At 36.8% G+C, this 27163-nt stretch overlaps 1 protein-coding gene and 1 long non-coding RNA gene across 10 annotated transcripts in view; one reads left to right on the forward strand and one right to left on the reverse strand.

The window, feature by feature from the left end:
- Positions 1-27163, forward strand: part of TMEM67 (transmembrane protein 67) — a 55167-nt gene that overhangs the window by 19061 nt on the left and 8943 nt on the right. For 5 of the 8 annotated variants that reach the window (XM_014841650.3, XM_014841647.3, XM_070481341.1 and 2 more), the window contains 17 exons: positions 151-213; positions 2196-2350; positions 2465-2573; positions 3281-3367; positions 3665-3730; positions 5465-5621; positions 6210-6333; positions 13580-13685; positions 16211-16267; positions 17777-17875; positions 20293-20391; positions 20645-20731; positions 21886-21985; positions 22078-22217; positions 23816-23956; positions 26340-26420; positions 26910-27026. In XM_014841650.3, the coding sequence (XP_014697136.3) occupies positions 151-213; positions 2196-2350; positions 2465-2573; positions 3281-3367; positions 3665-3730; positions 5465-5621; positions 6210-6333; positions 13580-13685; positions 16211-16267; positions 17777-17875; positions 20293-20391; positions 20645-20731; positions 21886-21985; positions 22078-22217; positions 23816-23956; positions 26340-26420; positions 26910-27026 (1788 nt within the window). Of the gene's footprint in view, positions 1-150; positions 214-2195; positions 2351-2464; positions 2574-3280; positions 3368-3664; positions 3731-5464; positions 5622-6209; positions 6334-13579; positions 13686-16210; positions 16268-17776; positions 17876-20292; positions 20392-20644; positions 20732-21885; positions 21986-22031; positions 22218-23815; positions 23957-26339; positions 26421-26909; positions 27027-27163 lie in introns of all 8 variants that reach the window. The other 3 variants (XM_070481340.1, XM_014841648.3, XM_014841649.3) reach the window with 2 other exon arrangements.
- Positions 1571-27163, reverse strand: part of LOC139039909 (uncharacterized) — an 81712-nt gene continuing 56119 nt past the window's right edge. The window contains exons 2-4 of one of the 2 annotated variants that reach the window (XR_011493257.1): positions 24587-24648; positions 12731-12840; positions 1573-1822 (exon numbers count right to left, since the gene is read on the reverse strand). This is a non-coding gene — a long non-coding RNA (uncharacterized lncRNA). Of the gene's footprint in view, positions 1823-12730; positions 12841-24586; positions 24649-27163 lie in introns of both variants that reach the window. The other variant, XR_011493256.1, reaches the window with a different exon arrangement.

The raw sequence follows: 27163 nt of genomic DNA on the forward strand, positions 1-27163 counted from the left end.
TTCTCATTAGAGTCTATTTTTCTGATAAATTGAGATAGTAATAATAGTTATTTCCTATTCAACAATATGCATATTAATGTCTTCCTAACAGTCTAGGGTTAAGGAATTTTTGTTTGGACTTAAAACTAAAATTCGTCTTTTTGTTTACAGGGTGCGTCTTTCACTTCAGAATGGTTTGCAAAGTATTTGCAATCATCAGCAGCTGCTTGTTGGGTAAGTTTGCATTTTTAGGAAATAATTTTATTTCATTCTGAAGAATTGTGGTGCCGTTTTTCCCCCAGGTAAAAGTTTTCTAAGTAGATATATCTTTTTGGTCATCCTCTATAAGAAGAATAAACCCTTGCTAGTGGACTGAAAGAGAATACATAAAGAAAATGTTATTCATTTCACGTTTTATTATACACAAATTAAATGTCCACAGGGCCAGCCACGTGGCCAAGTGGTTAAGTTCGCATGCTCCGCTTCGGCGGCCTGGGGTTTCACCGGTTTGGATCCTGGGCGCGGACATGGCACCGCTCCTCGGGCCATGCTGAGGCGGCATCCCACGTAGCACAACCAGAGGCACTCACAACTAGAATATAAAATTATGTACTGGGGGGCTTTGGGGAGAAGAAGAAAAAAATTTAAAGAGAAAAGAAGATTGGCAACAGTTGTTAGCTCAGGTGCCAATCTTTGAAAAGAAAGAAATGTGTCCAAGCTTATTCAGCTGGAATTGAGTGTTGGGGGAAACTGATTAATGCTGTTATTTAGTAAATGTTTACTGATGACCTACTGTGTTCCAGGCCCCATTCTCAAATCAGTTTATGTATTTCAGGAAAAGACAGAAAAAAATCCCTTGTGGAATTATATTCCAAGTAAGTGTCAGGTAGTGCTAAGTGCTATGAAGACAAATAAATTAGGATAAAAGGCGTAGAGAGTGGAAAGGGGGTGGTATTTTATATAGGGCAGTCAGGACAGACATCTCTGAGAGGGTGATTTTTGAGCAAAGACCTGAAAAAAAAAGTGAGTCATGTAACTGTCTAGGGGAAGAGCGTTCTAGGCAGAGACCACAGCCAGTGCAGAGGTGCCAGAGCAGGAGTTCTCTGGTGTGTTCGTGCTTAAGAAACAGGAAGGGGGCTGGAGTGGCTGGAGCAGATGAGAAGGGAAAGTGGAGAGATGAGTTCAGGGATGAAGAGAGTGGCTGTGGCGAGGACCTGGAGTTTACTGTAGGGGAGATAGAAGGATTTTTATGCAAAGGAAGGCATGATTGAACTTCAGGCTTTGAAAGGATCACGCTAGCAAGAGTGGATTTTGTTGGGGCAAGGACGGATGCAGGGAGACCTGTTAGGAAAGTGTTAGAGTAATCCAGCGAGAGAGAGTGGACCCGTGGACAAGGACGGCACCTTGGAAATGAGAGAAGTGTTTAGCTTCTGGATACACTTTGAAGATTGAGCCAACAGGATTTACTGATAAGTTGGAAATGGGAAGGGAGAGAAAGAAGCTTGTTGAAATGTTTTTGTCTTGAATAACTAAAAATGGAGTTGCCTTTTTGTAATAGCGAAAACTGAGAAAAAAGTTTGAGGGGCAAACTCAACAAATGATCTTATTTTATTGTTCATAAAACAAATTACTTAAAGTGGATTAGATTATATGCGTAAATTCTAATATAGAAACAAATTATTATTCTCTCGGGGCCGGCCCCATGGCCAAGTGGTTAAGTTCTCGCGCTCCACTTCCCACGGCCCAGGGTTTTGCTGGTTCGGATCCTGGCCACGGACATGGCCCCACTCGTCAGGTCACGTTGAGGTGGCGTCCCATGTGCCACAACTAGAAGGACCTACAACTGAAAAAAAAATACACAACTATGTACTGGGGGTATTTGGGGAGAAAAGCAAATTATTATTCTCTCAAATATAATTATTCTACTTTATAGTTTTTTTAAATGTCATGCTGTAAGTTTTAGTTAGTTCTTCTTTCAATTGCTTGTCTTTATTTTTTCACCTAAAATTTATAATTAAAATGTATACATTATTCATCTGCCATATGGAAAGATCTTTTCTACTTAAATTAGAGGAAAGGTATTAAAAAGTAAAAGAATACCCCCCAAAAACAATTTGTAGAATAGATAAAATTAAAACCAATCATAATTTCTATATCAACTTTTGCTTAGGGTATTAAGGGCCATGTTACATTTTTTTGCCATTGTTCTCTTGTAGTTGTATGCCAATCTAACATCTTGCCAAGCTCTTGGAAATATGTGTGTGATGAACATGAATTCTTATGACTCTGCCACTTTTGATGCATGCCGACTGTTTCAGTTTATCTTTGAAAACACTGCTGGACTGCGTACTGTTCATTCTGTCTCATTTTGGTAAGGATATTGTGATTGCTAAAATGTCATTTTGACCAAATTCAGTGCAGTTACTTTCACAAATATATACTAAGAAATATCCCCCATTATAAAAACAATTGTAATTGTTTATAGGAGACAGAATCTTCCATGGCTGTTCTATGGAGACCAGCTCGGATTAGCACCTCAAGTACTCAGTACTACACCTCTTCCTACAAATTTCAGTTTTAAAGATCAAAACCAGGTACAAGTCACTATACTATTAAAGGATAACTACGTTTTGATTTACAATTTTAAATGGTAATAAGAATGTTACTAGTCATAATTCTTACTTCTTTAGGTTGTTTTTAAAAATTTAATGACTAGAGTAAATCCAAATATCAGCTTCTTATAGGAACTAACCAATATAGTTTGACTGTCTTACTAATATGGATACCTCTGGATCATGTGGTTATGGCAGCAAGTAGTACTTGTGCGGTTGGGAAGGGTAGTTTTCATCACTAAATGCAAAATAATCTCTGTCCTTCTGTATCTCTGCATTTTTAAGAAGGGCTTCCAAAGATTGACTGGGACTCTGTGCCATTTCCCCAGCACTTCACAGGTCCAAATTCTCACCTCCAACTTTTTGACCTTCTAGAATGAAAGAATAGATTATTCCCTCCCTTACTCACCCCCTCCACACACACACATTTAACAGATTTGAAAGGAGGTTATCTGTCTCTAGCTCTGCCTCTTAATTCTGAAATAATTTTTGTGCAAAAATCCCAGTTCATTTGTTTTTGGTGTGTTTAGTCATACAGATGCTTAGATTAATTTTGCTTCAAAGTAATGACAGTTGATTTTAACATTTGGTCTCTGGAAAAAGAAAGGATGAGTCAACAATGAAAATTTCTTTATTATATTACTTTCAGAGTATGTAACATTATTTTATTCTTGTTTTTCCTTAATCAGAATACAAAACTGAAGTTTGTTGCTGCTTCCTATGATGTAAGAGGAAATTTTCTCAAGTGGCAAACTTTAGAAGGAGGTATTTTACAGGTGAGCATGATTCTAGTTAAAGAATTACTAATGTGCCTTATTTTTGATTGAGTCAAAGACTAGATTATTGCTTGAATTGTTTGCATGCTACAGTTGATTTTTTCCTGTGCTTTAGATAGGAATTTTTCCAAAGGTAAGTTATGACTTTATAACAAAGATGCTCCCTTGACTTTTCATACCCTTAATACATTAAATATTGTATAAAGTATATGTCCATGTTGGGGCTTGAGAACCCTTGACTATAAGCAAAGAAAACATTTGTGAAAGATATTTATCAGTTGTATTGTTTTGCTGTAGCTTTGTCCAGACACAGAGACAAGACTAAATGCTGCTTATTCTTTTGGAACAACCTATCAACAAAATGTAAGTTTGAACTATTTTAGACATTTTGTATTTTAGCTTCATTTTTCATATTAGCAATAATTGGAATAATCTTTGAATTTTTGAAATTGGAAATCTTTTTATAGTAATGAATAATTTCACTTGATATATTTTTTCATTGTCTGGGTATAGAAAAACCTTAATTTAATCAGCATGAAGAGAGTACCTTGTCATCTATAAAGTCTTAAACATCAGATAATGATAGATTTTCATAATCACTTGTTTGTTTGGTTCTGGCATATAGATCTTAAAAATAATGCCTACTTCTGAGCATTTTGGAATAAAGTAAAAATATTACTTTATTTTTAGTGACTAATGAAATGTTATTGCTCTCTCCTCCCTCTACCCCTCAGTAACAAATAAAAATGCTTCCTTTTCTCTCTTTATACTTTCCTCTCTGCTTCCCTCCCTGAGGTTTCTTCCTTTGGTAACCCATTTTGAAATTACAGTATGGTACAAAGGAATATTATGAGCCATTAAACTTGTGAGAGATACTCTCTAGTCTACAAAAGTACTTCTTGATAAAATGCATATACATATACCATAGAACAAAACCGTAATTCCAGTTTTGTTAAAACCATAATGAAAAACACCAAGATGGAAAACAAATTAGAAGAAAATAAACATTTGTAGCAGTAGTTATCTCTGGATGGTGGAGTTACAGGTAACTTTTTTTCTTTTTCATATTTTCCAAATTTTCTGTCATGAACATGAATTTACTTTTATTATCAGAAATGACTTATATATTATTAAAAAAGAAATGTTGCTATGTGTCCACCTTGGGCTAAGAGAATCAGCACTTGTTAAGTGCCTGCTCTTGTGTGCTCAGCATTTTATCATCTCATCTGATCCATGAAATAACTATGTGAGGTACATATCCGTGCTTCACAAATGTGGAAATGGTGCTCCGTGAGATTAGGTAATTTACTCAAGGTCTTGCATCAAGTAAATTGTGGAGCCAGTATTCTTTTAGGCTTAAAAAAAACATGGTTTTTCATTGAACCTGGCTGCCTCTCAAGTACTTCACAGCCTTATAGGAAAAATAGCTATATAGATAAAGAATTGCAAAGAATGTGATGTGTTGTTCAATATTTATGTACAAGGTATTATACAAAGGAGGAGACATCGGCAGTTCCTGGGGAAGTATAGAAAGGCTTCACAGAGTGAGTGATACTTGGGCTTGTAGAATGAATATGAGTTTGTCAGGAGAACACAGTGGGGAAGGGACTGTCAGGCAGAAACAACATTTGCAATGTCAGACATAGAATGGCGTAGCATATTTAGGGACTACAAGTAGATTAGTATGAATGGACCATAGACTGGTAGGGAGCAGTGGGAGATAAGCCTGGCTCTATTAAGGAGAGCCAAATTATAGTTAGCATTGTACATCAGGAGAAAGAATTAGGACCTAATCCATATGACAGGAGTTTTTAAACCTTTCGCTGCTGTATACTTACTGTGAGAATGAAGGCATACCTTCTGCAGCTGGATTGTAGGAGGAGAACCAGGCAATTCTTTATTGTTAGTTTTTTGACCCTTGTAAGATAATCATATTTATAGTATTCATGTTTTGGAAGGCACATGGGAAATGCATATAAATAAGATAGTTTAAAGATACTTTATTTTACAAAATTAATAAAACACTCTTTTGAGGATAAATAAATATACTTTCTAATTTTCAATTGGGATGCTTTTATTTTTAATTTTATTTTCCAGTGTGAGATTCCTCTCTCTAAGATCTTAGCTGACTTTCCAACTCCTATATTTTATGATGTGTACCTTGAATATACTAATGAAAATCAACACCAATATATTTGGGCTGTGCCTGTGTTAAACTTAAATCTTCAACACAATAAAATATTTGTGAACCAAGGTAAGATATCCATACATACCACTCTTTCTATGAGCTAAAACCAATAAATAAGCCAACCAACATGATAATTTAGTAAACCATAGATATAAGGAATGTCATGGATTCTCTCTTATGTGGTTTTATATAGCATGCCAAAGAGTAAAACAGTAAGATTGCTGATATATTTAGATATTTTTACTCAATATATCAGACTTTTTGTTAAGAAATTATATTATGGCTAGAAATATATCCTGATAAAAATTAGTAGAACTGTAAACTGGGGCTTCTTCAACGTGTACTCCAGCTGCTTTTTGGACAAATTAGTTTCTTTTGTTTCCCATATTATAAAATCCTGTTTATTCAGGTAATTTGCAGGGAAAATCCTTCAAAATGATGCAAAATCAAATCAGAAGACATTCAAGTGAAGTGAGGAAGGCTGTTACCTGGAATTTCTTACAGCAGTAGCTATTTTTGCAACAACAAAACAAAACAAAATGTACTAATTTTCTGTTTTAAATTTGTTCAGTGAACTTCTCCTTGAGAGCCATCTTGAACAATTTGAAGGTATTTTTTTAATGTCCCCCCTTTTTTTTCTTTTTATGATAAAAGATGATAGTGCTAGTAAGTGGCTTCTGACTCGGCGCATTTTCTTAGTGGATGCACTAAGTGGACGAGAAAATGACTTAGCAAGTCAGCCAAGATTACTTCGAGTTGCTACCCAAATATCACTGAGGTAAACAAGTGTCTAATGCACTAAATTAGGCTTGGAGTATAAGGGAAAATGAAAATGTTTATGATGAATGTCTTCTTTTTTTAATTGAGTTAACGATAGGTTACAATCTTGTGAAATTTCTGTTGTACATTATTGTCTGTCAGTCGTGTTGTAGGTGCACCCCTTCACCCTTTGTGCCCACGCCCCACCCTCCCTTTCCCCTGGTATCCACTAATCTGTTCTCTTTGCCCACATGTTTAAATTAAACATGAATGGAGTCATACAGAGATTGTCCTTCTCTATCTGGCTTATTTCACTTAACATAATTCCCTCAAGGTCCATCCAGGTTGTTGCAAATGGGACGATTTTGTTCTTTTTTACAGCTGAGTAGTATTCCATTGTGTATATATACCACATCTTCTTTATCCAATCATCTGTTGATGGGCACTTAGGTTGCTTCCACGTCTTGGCTATTGTAAATAATGCTGCAATGAAGATTGGGGTGCATGGGACTTTTGGAATTGTTGACTTTAAGCTCGTTGGATAGATGCTCAGTAGTAGGATAGCTGGATTGTATGGTCGTTCTATTTTTAATTTTTTGAGGAATCTCCATACTGTTTTCCATAATGGCTGCACCAGTTTGTAGTCCCACCAGCAGTGTATGAGGGTTCCTTTTTCTCCACAACCTCTCCAACATTTTTTACTATTTGTTTTTGTTATTTTTGTCATTCTAATGGGTGTAAGGTGATATCTTGGTGTAGTTTTGATTTGCATTTCCCTGATGATCAGCGATGATGAACATCTTTTCATGTGCCTATTGGCCATCCATATATCTTCTTTGGAAAAATGTCTGTTCATGTCTCCTGCCCATTTTTTGATCTGGTGGTTTGATTTTTTTTTTGTTGAGTTGTGTGAGTTCTTTATATATTATGGATATTAAGCCTTTGTCAGATATATGACTTGCAAATATTTTTTCCCAATTAGTGGGTTGTTTTTTCGTTTCAATCCTGTTTTCCTTTGCCTTGAAGAAGCTCTTTAGTCTGATGAAGTCCCATTTGTTTATTCTTTCTATTATTTCCCTTTTCTGAGAAGACGTGGTGTTCAAAAAGATCCTTTTAATACTGATGTCAAAGAGTGTACTGCCTACATTTTCTTCTAGAAGCCTTATGGTTTCAGGTCTCACCTTTAGGTCTTTGATCCATTTTGAGTTTATTTTGGTGAATGATGAAAAAGAGTGGTCAATTTTCATTCTTTTACATGTGGCTCTCCAGTTTTCTCAGCACCATTTGTTGAAAAGACTTTCTTTTCTCCATTGTAGGCCCTCAGCTCCTTTGTCGAAGATTAGCTGTCCATAGATGTGTGGTTTTATTTCTGGGCTTTCAATTCTGTTCCATTGATCTGTGCACCTGTTTTTGTACCAGTACCATGCTGTTTTGATTACTGTAGCTTTGTAGTATGTTTTGAAGTCAGGGATTGTGATGCCTCCAGTTGTGCTCTTTTTTCTGAGGATTGCTTTAGCAATTCGGGGTCTTTTCTTGCCCCGTATGAATTTTAGGATTCTTTGTTCTATTTCTGTAAAGAATGTCATTGGGATTCTGATTGGGATGGCATTGAATCTGTAGATTGCTTTAGCTAGAATGGACATTTTAACTATGTTTGTTCTTCCAATCCATGTACATGGAATGTCTTTCCATCTCTTTATGTCATCCATTTCTTTCAGAAAAGCCTTGTAATTTTCATTGTATAAGTCTTTCACTTCCTTAGTTAAATTCACCCGGAGGTATTTTATTCTTTTTGTTGCAATTGTGAATGGTATTGTGTTCTTGAGTTCTTTTCCTGTTTTTTCGTTATTAGAGTATAGAAATGCTACTGATTTATGTAAATTGATTTTATACCCTGCAACTTTGCTGTAGTTGTTGATTACTTATAAAAGTTTTCCAATGGATTTTTTTGGGGTTTTCTATATATAAGATCATGTCGTCTGCAAACAGCAAGAGTTTTACTTCTTCCCTCCCTATTTGGATTCCTTTTATTCCTTTTTCTTGCCTAATTGCTCTGGCTAAAACCTCCAGTACTGTGTTTAAATAAGAGTGGTGATAGAGGGCATCCTTGTCTCGTTCCTGTTTTCAGGGAGATGGCGCTCAGTTTTTGCCCCTTGAGTATGATCTTGGCTGTGGGTTTGTCACATATGGCCTTTATTATGTTGAGGTAGTTCCCTTGTATCCCCATTTTGTTCAGAGTTTTTATCATAAATGGCTGTTGGATTTTGTCAAATGCTTTCTCTGCATCTATTGAGATGATCATGTGGTTTTTATTCCTCAGTTTGTTGATGTGGTGTATCACATTGATTGATTTGCAGGTGTTGAACCATTGCTGTGTCCGTGGTATGAATCCCACCTGATCATGATGTATGATTCTTTTGATGAGTTGCTGAATTCTGGTTGCCAAAATTTTGTTGAGAACTTTTGCATCTATGTTCATCAGCGATATTGGCCTGTAGTTCTCCTTTTTCGTGCTGTCCTTGTCAGGCTTTGGTATCAGCGTGATGTTGGCCTTGTAGAATGTGTTAGGAAGTGTTCCATCCTCCCTAATTTTTTGGAATAGCTTGAAAAGGATTGGTATTAAATCCTCTCTGAAAGTTTCGTAGAATTCCCCAGGAAAGCCATCTTGTCCTGGGGTTTTATTCTTTGGGATGCTTTTGATGCCTGTTTCAATCTCTTTCCTTGTGATTGGTCTGTTCAACTTGTCTGCTGCTTCTTGACTAAGCTTTGGGAGATTGTAGGAGTCCAGGAATTTATCCATTTCCTCTAGGTTATCCATTTTGCTGGCATATAGTTTTTCGTAGTATTCTCTTATAATCCATTGTATTTCTGTGGAGTCTGTTGTTATTTCTCCTCTTTCATTTCTGATTTTGTTTATTTGAGCTTTCTCTCATTTTTTCTTTGTAAGTCTGGCTAGGGGTTTGTCAATTTCATTTATCTTCTCAAAGAACCAGCTCTTTGTTTCATTGATCCTTTCTACTGCCTTTTTTGTTTCCATAGCATTTATTTCTGCTCTGATTTTTCTTATTTCTCTCCTTTTGCTGACTTTTGGCTTTGTTTGTTCTTCTTTAATTCGGTTAGGTGTAGTTTAAGATTATTTGGGATTTTCCTTGTGTATTAAGATGTGCCTGTATTGCAATGAATTTTCCTCTTAATACAGCTATTGCTGTATCCTATGTGAGTTGGTATGGCATATTATCATTTTCCTTTGTCTACAGTTATTTTTTTATTTCTTCTTTAATTTCTTCAATGATGCATTGCTTGTTCAATAGCATATTGTTTAGTCTCCACATCCTTGTGCCTTTCTCAGCTTATTTCTTGTAGTTAATTTCTAGCTTTATAGCATTATGATCAGAGAAGATGCTTGCTATTATTTCAATTTTTTTAAATTTTTAGAGGCTTGCCTTGTTTCCCAACATATGGTCTATCCTTGAGAATGTTCCATGCGTGCTTGAGAAGAACGTGTATTCTGCTGTTTTGGGATGGAGTGTTCTATATATGTCTATTAAGTCCAACTGTTTTAGCTTTTCATTTAGCTCCACTGTTTCTCTGTTGATTTTCTGTCTGGATGATCTGTCCATTGATGTGGGTAGGGTTGTGTGGTCCCCTACTATTATTGTGTTATTTTTGATATCTTCTTTTAGGTTTGTTAATTTTTGCTTTATGAACTTTGGTGCTCCCATGTTGGGTGCATAGATATTTATATGCATTATTTCTTCTTGATGAAGTGTCCCTTTGATCATTATATATTGGCCCTCTATGTCTCTGTTTACCTGCCTTATCTTGAAGTCTGTTTTGTCTGATATAAGTATTGCGACACCCGCTTTCTTTTGTTTGCTATTAGCTTGGAGTGTTGTCTTCCATCCCTTCACCCTCAGCCTGTGCTTGTCCTTGGAGCTGTGGTTTGTTTCCTGGAGGCCACAAATTGTTGGATCCTGTTCTTTAATCCATTTTGCCACTGTGTGTCTTCTTATTGGAGAGTTCAATCCATTTACATTGAGGGTGATTATTGATGCGTGAGGGCTTAATACTGTCATTCTGTCATTTGTTATCCAGTTTTCCTGCATTACCTTTGTTTCTCGTCCTGTGTGTTTTAGCCTACCCATTGACTTCTTCACTTTCTTATGCTGGGTTTCTTAGATTTTTCCTTATTTATGTTTTGTGTCTCTGTTCTGTTTTTTAGCTTATTGGCTTCCCTGAAGTTTGTATTCAGAATCTCGTGTATATCATAGTCCATTTTCTGGTGGTCTCTTACTTACTTAACCTAGACTGTTTCATTCCCTGTCCTCCTCCCCTCCTAGGTTATTATTTTCATCTCTTATTCCATCTTGTGTTGTGAGTTTATGGTTAGAGTGATAAGATTGTCTTTGCTTTGGTGATTTACTTCCCTTTATCCTAATGCTATAGTTGAATATTTGCTATCCTATTCTGATTCTATTTGTCTCCCTACTCTTTGTTTTGTGACCCCTTTCTCCTTTTTATTCTTTTTTCAGGTATGAGACCCTTCTTGAGGATTTCTTGTAGTGGAGGTCTTGTGGCTATGAAGTCCGTTAGCTTTTGTTTGTCTGGAAAAGATTTAATTTCTCCCTCATATCTGAAGGATATTTTTGCTGGATAGAGTATTCTTGGCTGAAGATTTTTGTCCTTTAAAGTTTTGAATATGTCACTCCAATCTCTCCTAGCTTGTAAGGTTTCTGTAGAGAAATCCGCTGAAAGTCTGATATGGGTTCCTTTGTAGCTTATTTTCTTCTGCCTTGCTGCCCTGAGTATTCTTTTTTGTCATTCATTTGTGGCATTTTTACTGCTATATGCCTTGCACTAGGTCTTTTTCCATTGACAAATCTAGGAGATCTGAAAGCTTCCGCCACACACATTTCTCTCTGAATCCCTAGATTTGGGAAGTTCTCTTCTATTCTTTTGTTGAGCACCCTTTCTGTTCCATTTTCCCTTTCCACGCCCTCAGGAATTCTGATTATTCTTAAGTTGCATTTTCTCATTGAGTCAGCTATTTCTTGGAGATTTTCTTCAGTTTTTTTTAATTCTTAGTTCTCTTTCTTACCCTGACTGGAGCTGTTCAGCCTGTCTATCTTCGATTATGCTAATTTGCTCCTCCATGGTGTCTACATGGGCATTCAGGGAATCCGTATTCTGTTTCATCTGATCCATTGTATTTTTCATCTCTAGTATTTCTGATTTCTTCTTTTTTATAGTTTCAATCTCTTTTGTGAAGTAACTCCAGAACTTGTTGACTTGTTTCTCCATATTTCCCTTTATCTCATTGAATATTTTGATGATAGCTATTTTGAACTCATTTTCACTTAGTTTACCTATTTCCAAGTCCTCAGGATATACTTCTGTGTTTTTATTGTTTTCCTTGTGGACTGGAGATTTATAAATTGCTGGATGGTAGAGGAGCGGTTTTTGTGCATGATGCTATTATTCTGTTGCACTTACAACCTGTCACCACTAGATGGGGGTCGAGAGCCACACATTCAGAGCCCTCAACCTTCAGCCACAACGGTGGCACACAGCGTGGGTTGGGGTAGGAGGGGCACTTTCTCTCATGTGCTGACCTGGATTTGCATCAGCTCTCACTCTCTGGTTTCCTGCGGCCCTGGCTTAATGGGGTCCCCACACGCGAAAGCTTTCCCCTGTTAGAGGATTTCCACTGCATGGGCGATGGGACTCCTGGACAATCCCCGGATGCGCAGCCCCTCCCCTGTTCCCTTCCTCACCCACAGCAGCGATTCCAGTCTCTAGGGGAGGGAACGAAGTTCTCTCTTTCCCTGTTCCAGCTCCTCCAAGGGCAGCTGCAGCCTCTCCGCCCTCCATCATTTGGCTGCTTAGGGTCTCTGACGATTTCTGTTCTTAGGATTTTTTTTTTTGGTTGGAAAGTAGTTGCTCTTTTTGGTTGTAATTTGGACGGGAGAGAGTCCCGGGTGAGCTCACACTGCCATGTTGCTGACATCACTCTGATGAATGTCTCAATGGAAGTGTTTATCAGTAGTTATCAGATGAAAACAATAAGGACAACTGAATTGGAACAATACATAAGGTTTTTTAGATATCTGTATAAATTGATATATACCAATAGAGGTGAGGAGCCAAGGGGAGATTTGTATCAGAAGAGGTTGAGGAGTTTTGTCAAAATTCACGTTCTAGGCCTCACTCTAGATCTGCTGAGTTAGAATGAGTTGAGAGCTGGAAGGAAGGAGAATCCCAGCAGGCTGAAACAGGTGTGTTAGAAGAGCCTGGCAGGTGATTGCATTAGGCAGGCCTTGTCTGTCTTCATCTCCTTTCATAGCTGCTGTTCTAGATTGACCCTCAGTAATTATCAACACTTCCCTCTTCTTAGGATACTTTAATGATGACCTTACCTTAAAGTTGTGCCATGCAGCTTTCTTTCTTTCTTTTCCAGTGTGAGATTCCTCTAGGAACTTATCCGACTTTCCCACTCCAATATTTTATGGTGTGTACCTTGAATACACTGATAAAAGTCAATACCATTATATTACATCAGTCTGGCACCTCAATATATGTTATTTTTTTCACTTTGCTTTTCATAACAATCTTATGAAGTAGACAGTACAGAAACTTTGTAATATACTTTCTGAAATCCAAATGTACTGTGTTTTTAGCATTCCCTCAATCTGCTAATGTAGTATGCCTAGTGAAAACAAATTTGACACTAGTCAAGCCTGACTTGATCTTGTTGAAACATTCTGGCCCCTCATGCTTGGCACTTTCCTTTTTGAGTTTACAAACTGTATGTTACTAATGCATTGAATTCAGCCAAAAATAGTACTGTTATGTGCCATAAACATTACCACATATGGCACATTATTTTCTTAAGAATTCTTCTATCTCTTTTGAAAATCAAGATATTATTTGCCTTTCTCTAGACTTCATATAACACTTCTCTTTTGAGTATTCCTCAAAGGTGGTTCGCAGTATTTCAGTTATTTCATTGTAAACTTCATAGGACCTACCTAGGTCGAAGAGTTTCTAATCCGTCTTGGAGGGTGTATGTTAATATTAAAGTTTTGACCACTTAAGATAGCTTGTGTTGTTACTGTTTGTTTATATTTGACCTTCCCTAGTCCTTATTAACTAGTTAGTTCTGAGATCATCAAGACTATCCGTGTTAAATTTGAAAGAAATAAGTTAAATATATGTTTAAGGGCCTACATGTATTTATGACTAAAAATGTATTTTCTTTTAAACAGCATCCACCTTGTACCCAACACAAAAAATGGAAACATCTACCCTCCCTTAATTACCATTGCTTACAATGATATTGATATCAAAGATCCCAACAGCCAGTCTGTGAAGGTGAGTTCCTTACTAATCAGTGCCTCTATTTGTGTCAATATAATAGTGATGCAGTTGACATTATGGTCAAAGGACAATTAGTCCTTTTTCAAGTTTTAAATAAACTCTGCACTTTATATAGTCAGGTGTTAATTATTTTTTACTAATAAGGTTAAGAGGTGAGTTTTTAAGGATCCTGAGTATCAAAAAGCGAGAATTAAGCTTTTGAGTAGACAGCATCACCAGCAGCTGGGCATCCCTGTTCGGGATCCTGGGGTATGCTGAGATATGCAGCTTCTGCTCCTGTCCTCTTTGGCCACCTTGCTTCTGTTAAGATTTTTTTCTCCTTGTCTAATTAAACCAGGAGCTCAAACTTTACAGTGGGTATGTGTGTTCTATTCTCACCAGTATTGCCTCTTGAGAGAAAGACAGTTCAATGGGCAGAAAAAGATTCAGATTATCAGCTTTAGAACTAGTAGTGTTAAAGTGAACTAGAGAATGCAGTTTGGACCTCCAGCCAAGTAGGCTTCCTGTTACGTCCCCAGCTCAGTTAAACTTAACCACAGAACTAAAGCCCTGTGCTACCTGGAAGGGCCTGTATATGGAAGAGAGATTGTGTACACCCTGAAGATAGGCTATACCAAAGAGAATGAGCCTGAAAAAGGTTAAGCCACACATTCTCAGTTCCACCTCTCCACCTCACCAGTCAGATAAAGCATCCCCTCTTTGAGGAACGGTAAGTGAAAGAAGGGTAGGTAGAACTCCAAACCAGAGGTAATCGTTCTATACTTTTTCCTCACAGAGAATAAGTAGATATTCCCTTCCCACTCTAGAAACATGAGAGTTGAGAGTAAACGTTCCTTACCTCCAAGACTCACTAATAGCTTTTGATATCTACTATTTTCCTTTTCTGAATTTTAGTGTTCTTCAGCCAGTGCTTTTGGTCTGTCTCTCGTGCTTGTGCTTGTACTTGGTTGGCTGCTGTACAAGGCTTTCATTAAGCTGTACTGGATTCAGGCTTTCACTAAGCAAAGAGTAGGCACATAACGTAACTTTTCACTGAAAGATTTCACATCCTCATTTGTATTACCTAATTCGATGCTAAAATTAGTTTCCATTGCCTGAGCTTGTATAGACTGTAATGAGAAGAGAAGACCGTCCAGAAACACACTTAAACAACAAAAGACTACCTGGTTTAAAATTTCCTGGAGGGATCATTCCTGGGTAACCAAGTCTTGGGTAACCAAGACTATATTTATTCTAATATAAAAAACTTCTGAGTCTTTTCTTTAAATATTTTTCCTGTCCAAAATATTCCAAACTAAGTTTTGACAAATCAGAAAATAAGTGATAGAAGAAGAGTTGAGAGAATCATGAAACTATCCTGACAAAGTCCACCTCAAATTCATTCTAATTGTAGAATGTCCAGTTCTTTCATCATTCCTTATTTTCTCATGACAGCTGTTGCAAAATTTAGTTTTAAGCATCTGGCTACATCTCTGCCATCTCACCAACAGCAAATAACCTTCCTTCCTGTTTTACTGAGCAGATCAAGGCCATCCAATATGAATCCCCTTACATTTCCTCTTCAGTTCTTGAGAATCTCTGTTTCATTATCCTTCCTGTTTCTAAGAAAAAAGGTCCTTTCCTCTTCTCTTAAGCTAATCTTCTATACTTGTTTACAGTACTTTCTTCAATATCCTGTTTCACCTCCAACTCCTTATTCAGCCAGTTTCTCTGCTGGTCCCTTTCCTTTGCTTACAACACCTTTCTCATTGTCCCTTCTCAAAAACAAACTAAACTCAAACTACCAAACGATAAGATTTTTCCTCAGTTCTGCCAGCTCTTTAGCTTTCTGTCCTATATCTCTGCTTGATTTCCTGGCCATTTACTCTTTCATCATTTGCCATTTGTCTGACTCTTGTGATTTGCTTCTTTAAAAACCTCTTTTGTGAAGGTCAGCAATGAATTCCACACACACTGGCTTTATTTCTTTAACTTGACATTTATACAACATTTGACATTGTACTCTTGCCTGCCTTCTTCCTGAAACTCCCTACCTATGACCGTGGTCAGACTTAGATGTCATGCCTCTCCTGCCTCTCATGGTCCTGTTTCTCCTACCGTTTATAGCTCTTCTTTCTCTTAATGTAGTGGTTTCCCTAAGATTCTTGTTCAGCCCTTTGACTAACTTTCCTTCTTAGGGTATTATTGTTTAGCCAGTTGCTGAATTCTTGGTACACAACATCAGTCACATTCTTAGTTACAGAAACCTATCAGGAAATGAAATTTGATTAGTTTGGTTTGACTGCTGTTAAGTAACCTCTCTTTCTTTAGTGTGTGTTCAAAAGGGACAGTCACAGCAGCGTGAATAATTCCCAGAAGCATATCCATTTATGTATAAGTAAGGATCAGCTCTAGGAATATCGCTAGTTTAAAAGTACAGCATTTATGGTAGAATCTAGCTACAAATGCATTTTTATAGTAAAAGTAGGTTTGTATTATATAATTTCAGTATGGCTGATTTGCTTTCTTTTAAACATCAGGTTTCTTTCTCAGTTGAATATGAAATGAATCAAGGAGAAGCACATGTCCAGACAGATGTGAGTTTATTTTAACCTGTTAAAATGTTTACAGCATATTTTTTAATTAAAAAAGTTGGGAGCTGGCCCAGTGGCATAGTGGTTAAGTTTGCATGCTCTGCTTCGGCAGCCTGGGGTTTGTGGGTTTGGATCCTGGGTGCGGACCTACACACCGCTCATCAAGCCGTGCTGTGGTGGTGTCCCACGTACAAAAAGTAGAGGAAGATTGGTACAGATGTTAGCTCAGGACCAATCTTCCTCACACCCAAAATATTTTTACATGTATAGGAAAGTTGTGAAAATAGATCTGCCATATATCCTTAACACAGCCTCTACTGTTGTTAACATCTTACATAACCATAGTACAATGATCGTAATCAATAAAATTAATATCGATGTAGTCTTGTTAACTAATCTAAGTACTCATTGAATTTCGTAAGTTTTTTCATTATCCTTTTTTTGTTGCAGAACCCAGATCAGAGTTGCATGTTACTTTTAGCTGTCATGTTTCTTTAGTCTCCTTCAATCTGTGACAGTTGCTCAGTCGTTCTTTGTCTTTCATGACTGACCCTAAGATTTTTGAAGAGTATTGGTCAATTTATTTTCCCATGATTAAATATAGTTTTAGCACAGATACCACAGAAATGGTAGTGTACCCTTCTCAGTAAATGAAATCGGAAGATCCTTGATGTCAGTGTGTCTTACTACTGGTGATGTTCCCGTTCATCATGTGGCTGAGAAGGTGTCTGCAGAGCTCTCCACTATACAGGTTTTTCCATTTATAATTAATAAATATGTTGTGGGGAGATACTTTGAGATTGCACAAATATCCTGCTACTCATTATTCTTTTGCCTTCTAATTTTTGCATCCATTGATAATTCTTGCCTGTGAAAAGTATTACTGTGATATTTGTCTGATGGTGATTTTCTATTTCTGTCATTTCTTCTATATTTGTTAATTGGAATTCTACTGTAAAGAGGAGCTATCTCTTTGCTCACGTTGATTTATTTATTCAATTATTTATTTAAATCAGTGTGAACTTGTGGATATTTATTTATTCTGGTGATTATAATCCATTACTGTCTGTTTTCTTGTTCAAATTTTACCAAATTTGGCCATTGGGAGTTCCTTCAGTTTGGTCCCTATGTCCTTTCAGCATACCCTCCACCTCAGTTTTTTGAGTACCTCCTTACTTTCTGTTTACAGTTTTTTTGGTTTTTTTTGCTGAGAAAGATTAGCCCCGAGTTAACATCTGTTGCCAATCTTCCTCGTTTTTTCCTTGAGGAAGATTAGCCCTGATCTAACATCCACACCAGTCTTCCTCTACTCTGTTTGTGGGTTGCAATCACAGCATGGCTGACAAGTGATATAGGTCCACGCCTGGGATCCAAACCTGTGAACCTAGGCCACTGAAGCAGAACACACTGAACTCAAACACTATACCATGAGACAGCCCCTATTTACAGTGTTTTTGAACATTGATGAAGGAAATTACATAAATTCCAAAATATTCTGTTTTTTTTCTTTAGATTGCGTTGGGTGTGTTGGGTGGACTAGCTGTTTTATCGTCTCTTTTGAAGACAGCCGGGTGGAAGAGGCGCATTGGGAGTCCCATGATTGATTTGCAAGTATGATCTGAGGAGTTCATAAAGTCTATTTCTATCTTTTGATTATTTTATATCCTACCAATAAGACCCAGCTAGAGGATGAATAAAAAGTTGCCTTAGTTTCTCAAGTAGTATAATGAGGAGTGGCATATGCCTGCCTCGTTTCCCCACGACACTGCTGTAGGTCAGCATGCACTCCCATCTGCCATGCCCTTCCTGTTTCTTCACATCCTCACCAACGCTTGATATTTTGCCAGCCTTTCCATGTTTTCCCAATGGTAGTATAAGTAGTATGTCATTGTTGAGTTTAATTTTCATTTCTCTATTATTCTTCATATGCTTTATTAATCATTTGGGTCTCCCTTCCTGTGAACTGCTTGTTTATATTCCTTGCCCATTTTTCTATTAGGTTTCCAGTTTTTCTTATTTATTTAAAGGAGTTTTTTTATATTTTGTAAATATGAATCCCTTTTTGGTTTGTTGTTTTTTTCTAGTCAGCACCCCACCAGCACCATCAGGAACACATCCAGACTTAGATCACTGGAACTCTTTTTTTTAAAGATATGCTTTTTTTGGGGGGGGGGGGGGTAGGGGAGGCTAGGAAGATTGGCCCTGAGCTCATATCTGTTGCCAATCTTCCTCATTTTTTTATTTTTAGTTTTTTTCTCCCCCAAACCCCAGTGCATAGTTGTATATCCTAGTTGTAAGTCCTTTTAGTCCTCCTATGTGGGATGCCGCCACAGCATGGCTTGATGAGTGGTGTGTAGGTCTGTGCCCAGGATTCCAGCCAGCAAACCCTGAGCCGCCAAAGCGGAGCACACGAACTTAACCACTATGCCACTAGCCTGACCCCGCCCTTTTGGTTTTTGATGTTGAAATTTCTTTTCCAAATGTGACCCATTTGTTATTTTACCTATGTGTTCCTTTGGTTAACAAAAACTCTTAATTTTGATATTGTCACATCTGAATAGTTTTTCATATTGTGGTGTGTGCTTTTAGGATCTTGTTTAGGAAAGCCTTCCCTATCTCAAGAGCAAAAAGATATTCTCCATGTTTTATTCCATTAACTTTATAGTTTTACCTCTCATTTAATCTTTTTTTATATTTTTTTTTGTTTTTATTTTTATCTACCATTTATTGAATATTTATTATGCACAAGGCAGTTTTTTTTTTTTTATTTAAAGATTGGCACCTGAGCTAACAGCTGTTGCCAATCCTCTTTTTTTTTTCCTGTTTTTTCTCCCCAAATACCCCCAGTACGTAGTTGTACATTTTAGTTGTGGGTCCTTTCAGTTGTAGCAGTTGTAGCATGTGGGACACCACCTCAGTGTGGCCTGACGAGCAATGCCATATTCAGGCCCAGGATCCGAACTGGCAAAACCCTGGACCGCCAAAGTGGAGCACGCGAAGTTAACCACTCGGCCATGGGGCCGGCCAGGCACTATTTTAAGCTTTACATGTATAATTCATTTAATCCTTACAATAGCTCTATGAAGTTGGTTTTTATTATTATTATTTCCATTTTACACATGATGAAATTGTGGCAGAGGTTAAATAAATTTTCTATTTATTTGATTTTTACAGCAACTCAGTAATGGGTGGTATTTCCATTTAGCTCATTATGAACATGAGAAAGGCAACAAAGTAACTTGTTTGTGCTTGGGTTTCCTGACTCCAAAGCCAATGTGCCAAGGAATTGGAGGAGGGGGCTTGGTTTACTGTTTGGGATAGTCAAGAAAGGCTTCCCAGAGAAGTGAACTTTAAGCTGGGTTATCTGTGTATTCCACAAATAGTCACTGAGGGCCTGCTGTCTGAATGCCAGGCCCTCTACCAGGCGCTGAGAGATGTGATAGTGAGCACAAACAGACATGGTCCTGCCCTGAGAGCTCACAAGAGTTTGCCAAAGAGAAGGGAGGAATGTTTGATGAAAAGTGCCCATTTTGTTCCACAAAATATTTGAGATGACAGTGTGGAGTGGTTAATCATTTATTAGGTGGTTGGAACTGGCAGATGAGGCTACAAATAGTTAGTTTTGGTCCAGGTTGTGAAGGACTTTCTGAGTCAAGAATTTATATTTTAGTGAGGAGCCACTGTACATTTTTAAGGAGAGTGACAATCACATTTACATTTTAGAAAGCTAACTCTTGTGATAGTAAAGAGGATAGATTGGGGAGAATGGTTCCAAACTAGGAGAAAATTAGGAAGCATTTCTAACTTTCTTACATGGTGAAAGATGAGAAAAGTTGAATAAGACAGAGGCTACTGGGAATGGACCAGAAAGTGTTGAGGAAGTGTCTGCGGTTGGTCTTCCTACCTGACCCCTGGTTACATGAAATGAGGCTTCAAGCTTGAGAAACTGGGTAGATAATATGTTATTAAAAGTGATGGTATAAATAGATTGAATCTATAACAGCTGTAATTCTCTTTTTAAATTGCAGACAGTTATGAAATTCTTGGTATACTATGCTGGTGATCTGGCCAATGTTTTCTTTATCATCACCGTGGGAACAGGTCTTTATTGGCTTATTTTCTTCAAAGTAAGTGAGTTTCTGAATTTAACCTAAATGCCAATACCTGAGTAACTGGCAAGCTTTCTTTTTAAAGGAACTATTTTTATTTGTGGGTATTTCCAATCAAGAGTATTAAAAAAATGTGAAACTCACCATCCCTGAGTATGCTGTGTTTACTGAGTGTGTCACCACCTCCCTCACTTATGCTTTCTTTTGGTTATAAATTGTACTTAGTGAAAACATTGTATGGTCATATTTAACAGCATAATTTTTATCATAGGCACAGAAGTCTGTCTCTGTTTTGCTACCAAGGCCTGCTCAGGAAGAACGTTTTGTTACTTATGTGGGGTGTGCTTTTGCTCTGAAGGTAGGTTTCAAAGGAGAAGTTACCGAGTTTAGAAGGCCTGCTAATAAACTCATAAGTCTTTAAAATTAAAATGCTTTCAACATCTTTGGTGTAAAATTTAGTTTGATTCTGAAAGAAAGCATGAATTATTCTGTTTTACATAGGAAGTCTGTTTTTATTTATAATAGCTCGTTCTGAAAAATCTGCCTTAAATAATTTCTCCTAAGAAGCCATAAATATTTTTGGATTAACATGACTCATAGCTAATTTGATAAAATGATATTTTATTTTGTGACTTTCTTCTTTAAAGTCTGATGATGCGTTCACAACAAGGACAAAATGCCTTCCGGCATGAATTTTGTCTCTGATAATTGAGTGTAGAAGGTACCACCCTGGATAAAGTGCTGATGTCTTAGAATTTGTTTTCTCTGTCTCTATACTCCTTTCCTCCTCTTTCCATGGCAGCCCCTCTCCCTACTTCATCGTTCTGCCAATGTATGTGAAGCTCTTTACACGCCTCTGTGGTAGATCTCATCCCGTTGTATTGTGATGATTAAGTGTCTGCTTTTCCCCCTGATCCATGAGCTCCTTGAAGAGGGGAACCATCCCCTACTTAGATTTTTGTCCTTTGTTTAATCAATAATGCATCTACTGTGAGGAATGCCTCAGTTCAAACATATTACTTCTGTAAATGAAAAAGATGTGTTTCAACAACACTTTTTTTTAATCAGAAATCTCAATACGAGAAATAGAAAGAAGACAGAGAATCTTAAAACTTTTATTAGGGCAAGCAAATTACGGCTGAAAAATATCTTTACTTAGAAAGAAGTCAGATGATCTAGAAAACAAAGTATGCTTTTGGAACCCTTGGGAGAGTCAGTTATGCAAGGCCACTATAAGGAGGAGGTAGTATGTCTCCTTTTTTCATATTTCTGTTTTAAAGAAAGGTGGAGGAAGGGAAAGCGAATAAATATGTGTATAAAAATTCTGTGAATTTGGTGATTTCATATTGATGAGCTTCTAGTGATCCTCTAATGGTATTTTAACTTTATTTGTCATTTGTGAAAATTATATGTTTTTGTGATTATGGTATGTTTGTTTCTTAAAGAATCAGTATTGGTTTCATAAGCAGGCTTAATGCAGATACTTTTAGGTATTTTGTTTGTCTTTCTCAGGCTCTGCAATTTTTACATAAGCTCATATCCCAGATTACCATAGATATATTCTTTATCGACTGGGAGCGACCTAAAGGAAAGGTTCTTAAAGCTGTTGAAGGTAACTGAAATAACCATTTGTACCAATTCTTTTGCTACCCTTGCAGAGCAAAGAAGATGAAAGCCTTTTACTCATTTTATCTTCCTGGCCAGGTGAGGGTGGTGTTCGGAGTGCTACCGTTCCTGTGAGCATATGGAGAACATATTTTGTAGCAAACGAATGGAATGAAATTCAGACTGTGAGAAAAATTAATCCACTCTTTCAAGTACTTACTGTCCTCTTCCTTTTGGAGGTATAAACTGTTTGACTTAATTCTATGCAACTTATGGGTACTCATAAATATTAATTTAATATTTCATGTTTTCATGTCAGTGGAAGGGTTTTCTAAAGGTTAAACTATTGTTATCAAGCCATTAAAAAGGAGTAGCTTTTTAAAAATCATGGTAAAATACACATAATATGAAATTTAGCATCTTAACCATTTTTAAATATACAGTTCAGTAGCATTAAGTACACTCACATTGTTGGGCAACCAATCTCTAGAACTCATTTCATCTTGCAGAACTGAAACTCTGTACTCATTAAACAACAACTCCCATTCTCCCCTCTCCCCAGCACCTGGCAACCACTGTTCTACTTTCTGTCTCTGAAGTTGACTACTCTAGTTAAGGAGTGGCTTTTAAACCACTGGTTTGTAGCAGAATCCCCTGGGAAGCTTTTTCAAAATACCTATGCCTCACCCCACTCCTAGAGATTATGGTTGATTCAGTAGCTCTGAACCAACTCTAGGTATCTGTATTTTGAAAAAGCTCCCTCCTTCCGTGACTCATATTCTCGCTTCTGTATTAGACCCACTATTATAAGATTGAAATTTTCCAGCAAATTATCATTGAATACCTACTATGGACTGTGTTCTGTGTTAAGAGCTGGGGCTATAGCTGAACCAGATACAGTGAATGGGTACATGCTTATGATCTCTTACAGTTATTTCATGGATCTGTTTGGAATTGTTAAAGGAAGTATTCAGTACTGAATATGAGACTGAAATATGGAAACTTTATATGGGTAACAGGTTTTCTCGGGAATTAGCTGCTTAAATAAAGTTAGATATCAGTTATTAACTCTTACGTCTTTCTGTCTGCCTTCCTACTTTTTACCTTCTTTCCTTCCTTTCTCCTTCCTTTCCTTTTTTAACGTTAGGAGAAGAATGTGTGTGTCCCTGGGACATATGAACAATATCTCCAAAATTCATTTATAGCAGTGTTTTTTAAAGCTTTAAGACATGTTGCATGAGAAAGAAGTTTTATAGTCAAGTAAGTTTTGAAAACACTGGATTCTATAAAGTCATGTAGAATTCCTCTGCCATAAAACTTCCCAGAGCCTTTATTCTGTGAGAGTGGAAGGCGTGAAGTGAGTATAATATACCGGCAGAACTTATTTAACCATGTCTTCCTTTTATCAAGGAAGATATCTTTTCTCAAGAGATACTTTGGCAAATACTATTTTAAAGTATGAAAAGTATTTTGTATAATGCCTGGCATATGTTAAAAACTTATGAAATGCTGATTGTTCATTGGTAGTTTACTGAAGAAAGTTTTATTCTTTTGGCAGAAATTTTTGAGTTTTGTCAGTGTATATGATAATAAAGTTATATTTGGCCCTTAGGCATATTGAAGAGAATACCAAATGAACTAACTAAATATTTTTTATTAAATACTTTCTATTTAAAATACTGGATAATTATCTTTATCTAGATTTTCTTCTGTTGGTAGAAACTTGAATATTTTAGTTTTTCAAGGTAAGAAATAGGCAGAAGTGTCTCATTTTCAGACTGGAAGAATTTTCTTTATCCATGTCTGTTTAAATTATTATTTTTCCTCTTTACTCCAGGTTGTAGGATTCAAGAACTTAGCATTAATGGATTCATCCTCTAGTCTTTCCAGAAGCCCATCTAGCTACGTAGCTCCTTATAGCCGCATTTTGAGATATGCAGTGTCTTCTGCTCTTTGGCTAGTCATTGGAATTATACAGGTAACAAGAGATTATATTATGCATAAGCAACATTGCCTCTCTATAATTATAACTGTGTTTACATACTAATTATCCTCAGATATTGCTCACGTCCTGATTTCTGTAGCAGAAAAAAGGTGACCACAAGAATAATAATAGCAGCTGATAGCTAATTCTTACGTAGTGTTATAAGCTTGGCACTGTGTTAATTAATTGCATTATATGTGTTAACTTGCTTAATCTTTGTAATAGCCCTCAGAGATAGGTTCTGTTAGTATCCTTATTTTACAGACAAGGACCCGGAGGCCCAGAAAGGTTAAATAGTTGCCTCAAGTCATGCAGTTAGAGATTGGCAGAATTGGAATTTGAACCCAGGCAATCTGATTTCAGAGTTCCTGTCTTATCAGGAGTGGTGCCCTGAAGGGTCTTTGACAGTCTGCAGCTTTCTAGTCATAGGATGGATTCCTAGTTTACTTTGTATGAAACTACAGGGATGGCTAAGCTTCCCTGAATATTTTTTCTTTTAAAATATAGCTTATTGTTTACATTTATTAATATACCATTAAATCTCATTCAAATTGCCAGTACCCTGTGAGATTTTCTTTGAAATATTCATTGGAATAGCTGAAACCAAAAATAAATTTTCTCAACCTCAGGTGCCATGGCTCTAGCAGAGGATCTCTTCTATGCTTACTTCCTTAATCTTCTTAAACCTTAAAAAACAAAACAAAACAAAAGAATGAAAGGAAAGAAAAGAAAGCATCAGCAGCTAAAGCACTAACTCTGATATCTGTACTTCTGTCTTGCTTCCAGACACTCCTATGAATGGAAAGAGCCTTTCTGTTTTATTAAAAATTCCTTTAACTTTTAAATAAACAAAGATGGGACCTCTGGATAGACCAAGTTAAACTTCCTATAACCTAGCAAATCAATACTGCCTTAAAAAGCTTATTTTTAAAGATCTTTTGGGATTGAAATCCCAAAATTCCTACAGAAATGGATCCAAGTGGCATTCTATAACCTGTGAATAGACTTCTTAAGTTTGCGTTTATTTTAAATTGGTGAGACTTGTTCAGACTTGAAGCTACCGTGATAGAGCTAGTGAGAGAGAATTTGATAATCAGAAAAGAAAGAGAAAGGGAAATTAGAATTTGAAATAGGTAGGATCAAATGAGTATGGGGTTTGATGTTTATCATCGGAATAATAGTAAGAAAATATTTTATTTTGTATACATACCACTATGTTTTTGTGAATAGATAGGATTCATTTGGATGTAGAGAATTTAAAGGAGACCATCTGAAGCTTTCCATATTTCAGCAGTGGCTGAAATAAAAGAGAACTTTATCTCTCCCATGAGAAGGAAGAGCAGAGGTCAATGATGCAGGGCCAGCGTGGTGGCTGCTGTCAGAACCCAGAAGCCTATTGTTCTGCTCTGCACTCAGGACTTTTATCTCTAAGGTCACCTCATGGTCCATAATGGCTGATGGAGTTGCAGGAGGGAGTCTGGGGAGAAAAGCTCGCCCTCTCCTCTTTAAGAGCCTTTTCAGAAGTGCTGTTCAACGTCTGCTTAGCCAGATCTTAGTCACATAGCCACACCTCACTGCACTGTCATCTTTCAGCTGGGCAGCAGTGTGCCCACTCAAAGGAGGGGTTTGTCACTAAGGAGAAAGGGGAAAGGATTGTTGGGGCAGTAACAACCATCTTGTTATCAAACCAAAGTGGGTTCACTTTCCTAGCAAGTTAGTATCAGAGCCTCCACCAGAAGTAGTTATCACACGAAGTAGAATTTATTTGCAGCAAATAGGAGACCTCACAGAATCATTTCGAAAGTTGAGCCTCCTGAAACAAAGGGGAGCAGGTGTCTTTTATTTTGGGTGGGGAATGAATATTTAAGGGGGAAGTTTTATCATGACAGGTAGAAGCAGGTATTAGCTTGCACAGGCACAGGCACAGTCTGCGCATATATGTGCATATATGCTTTTTATATGCTACTCTGTCAGAGAAGATTAATTTGAAAAGGAGCAACTTATCTAATGGCTTTTGGAATTTAGGAGATGGGTAGAATTGCAGAACCAGACATAAATCTGGTCATTACATTGGTTGATTCTAAATTTTTTAAAGCTCTTTTCTTTTTGTCCTGTTTCTCCTATCTTGTTTTAATGGCATAGAAAAGTTTTTAAAATTCAAAATAAGCTCCCTCAATGAATCTTAACACAATTCCAAAACGTTCTTCCTTTGACAGAAGAATCAGAAATGATAAGTAGGATTTTATCCCATAGGAACCATTAGAGACCAATGTGTTCTTGGTTGGGACTTGTTTTTTCTTAAGATAACTACCTTGTGGCTATAAAAGAAAATTAAATCCTAAAAGCTAATAAGCATGAACTTGGCTTAATGTTTCAGATCGTGTTCTTTGCTGTCTTTTATGAGAGATTTATAGAAGATAAAATTCGACAGTTTGTTGATTTATGCTGTATGAGCAATGTAAGTACTTTCTGACTGTATCTTGCAACTGTTATTCCCCTTTTTAAAGGTCATGAGTCCATTAAGAGAGGCTTTAAAAGTGATTTGATATGATTGGATTTTTAGTCTAATTTCCACTGGTTGTACATCCCAGAAAGTTACGATAAGTTACAAGTTAATAGTTACTGCCTTAGTTTTTTCTTGTTTATTTGCATTTTCTTAATTATGACTTCCTTATGCCACCAAATAGTTCACTCAGCCCAGACTCCCTGAATAGTTTTTATATGTCAACCCTATTTCTTCCTTTCTTGGAAAATATCTTCAATCTCTTTTCCATATACTTTTTTTAATAACCTCATTATCCTTTGTTACCTTATTATTCTCTTTATATATCTTCAAAGAATTCAACCCTTAGTATTTTGAGAGAAAGGAAGCAATTTTAAGAAAAACTTAATTTTTGTTGTTTTTTAGGTAAGTTGCTAATTGCTCCTTATCCTTCTCTTTTTATAGATATCGGTGTTTCTGTTGTCCCACAAATGTTTTGGATATTACATTCATGGTAGATCAGTACATGGACATGCAGATACTAATATGGAAGAAATGAATATGAATCTTAAAAGAGAAGCGGTATGAATATATTTTACATCTTTTTTGTTTTTAAGTTGAGAGATGGGTTCTCTTTTCTTAGATATCTAGGATTTGTAATAGTATTTTTAAAAAATCCTCATTGAGTACTTTTGAAAGTTGCTAGGGTACCAACTCAT

Source organism: Equus asinus, chromosome 12, assembly GCF_041296235.1.
Source record: "Equus asinus isolate D_3611 breed Donkey chromosome 12, EquAss-T2T_v2, whole genome shotgun sequence".
In the NCBI taxonomy this organism is placed as follows: domain Eukaryota; kingdom Metazoa; phylum Chordata; class Mammalia; order Perissodactyla; family Equidae; genus Equus; species Equus asinus.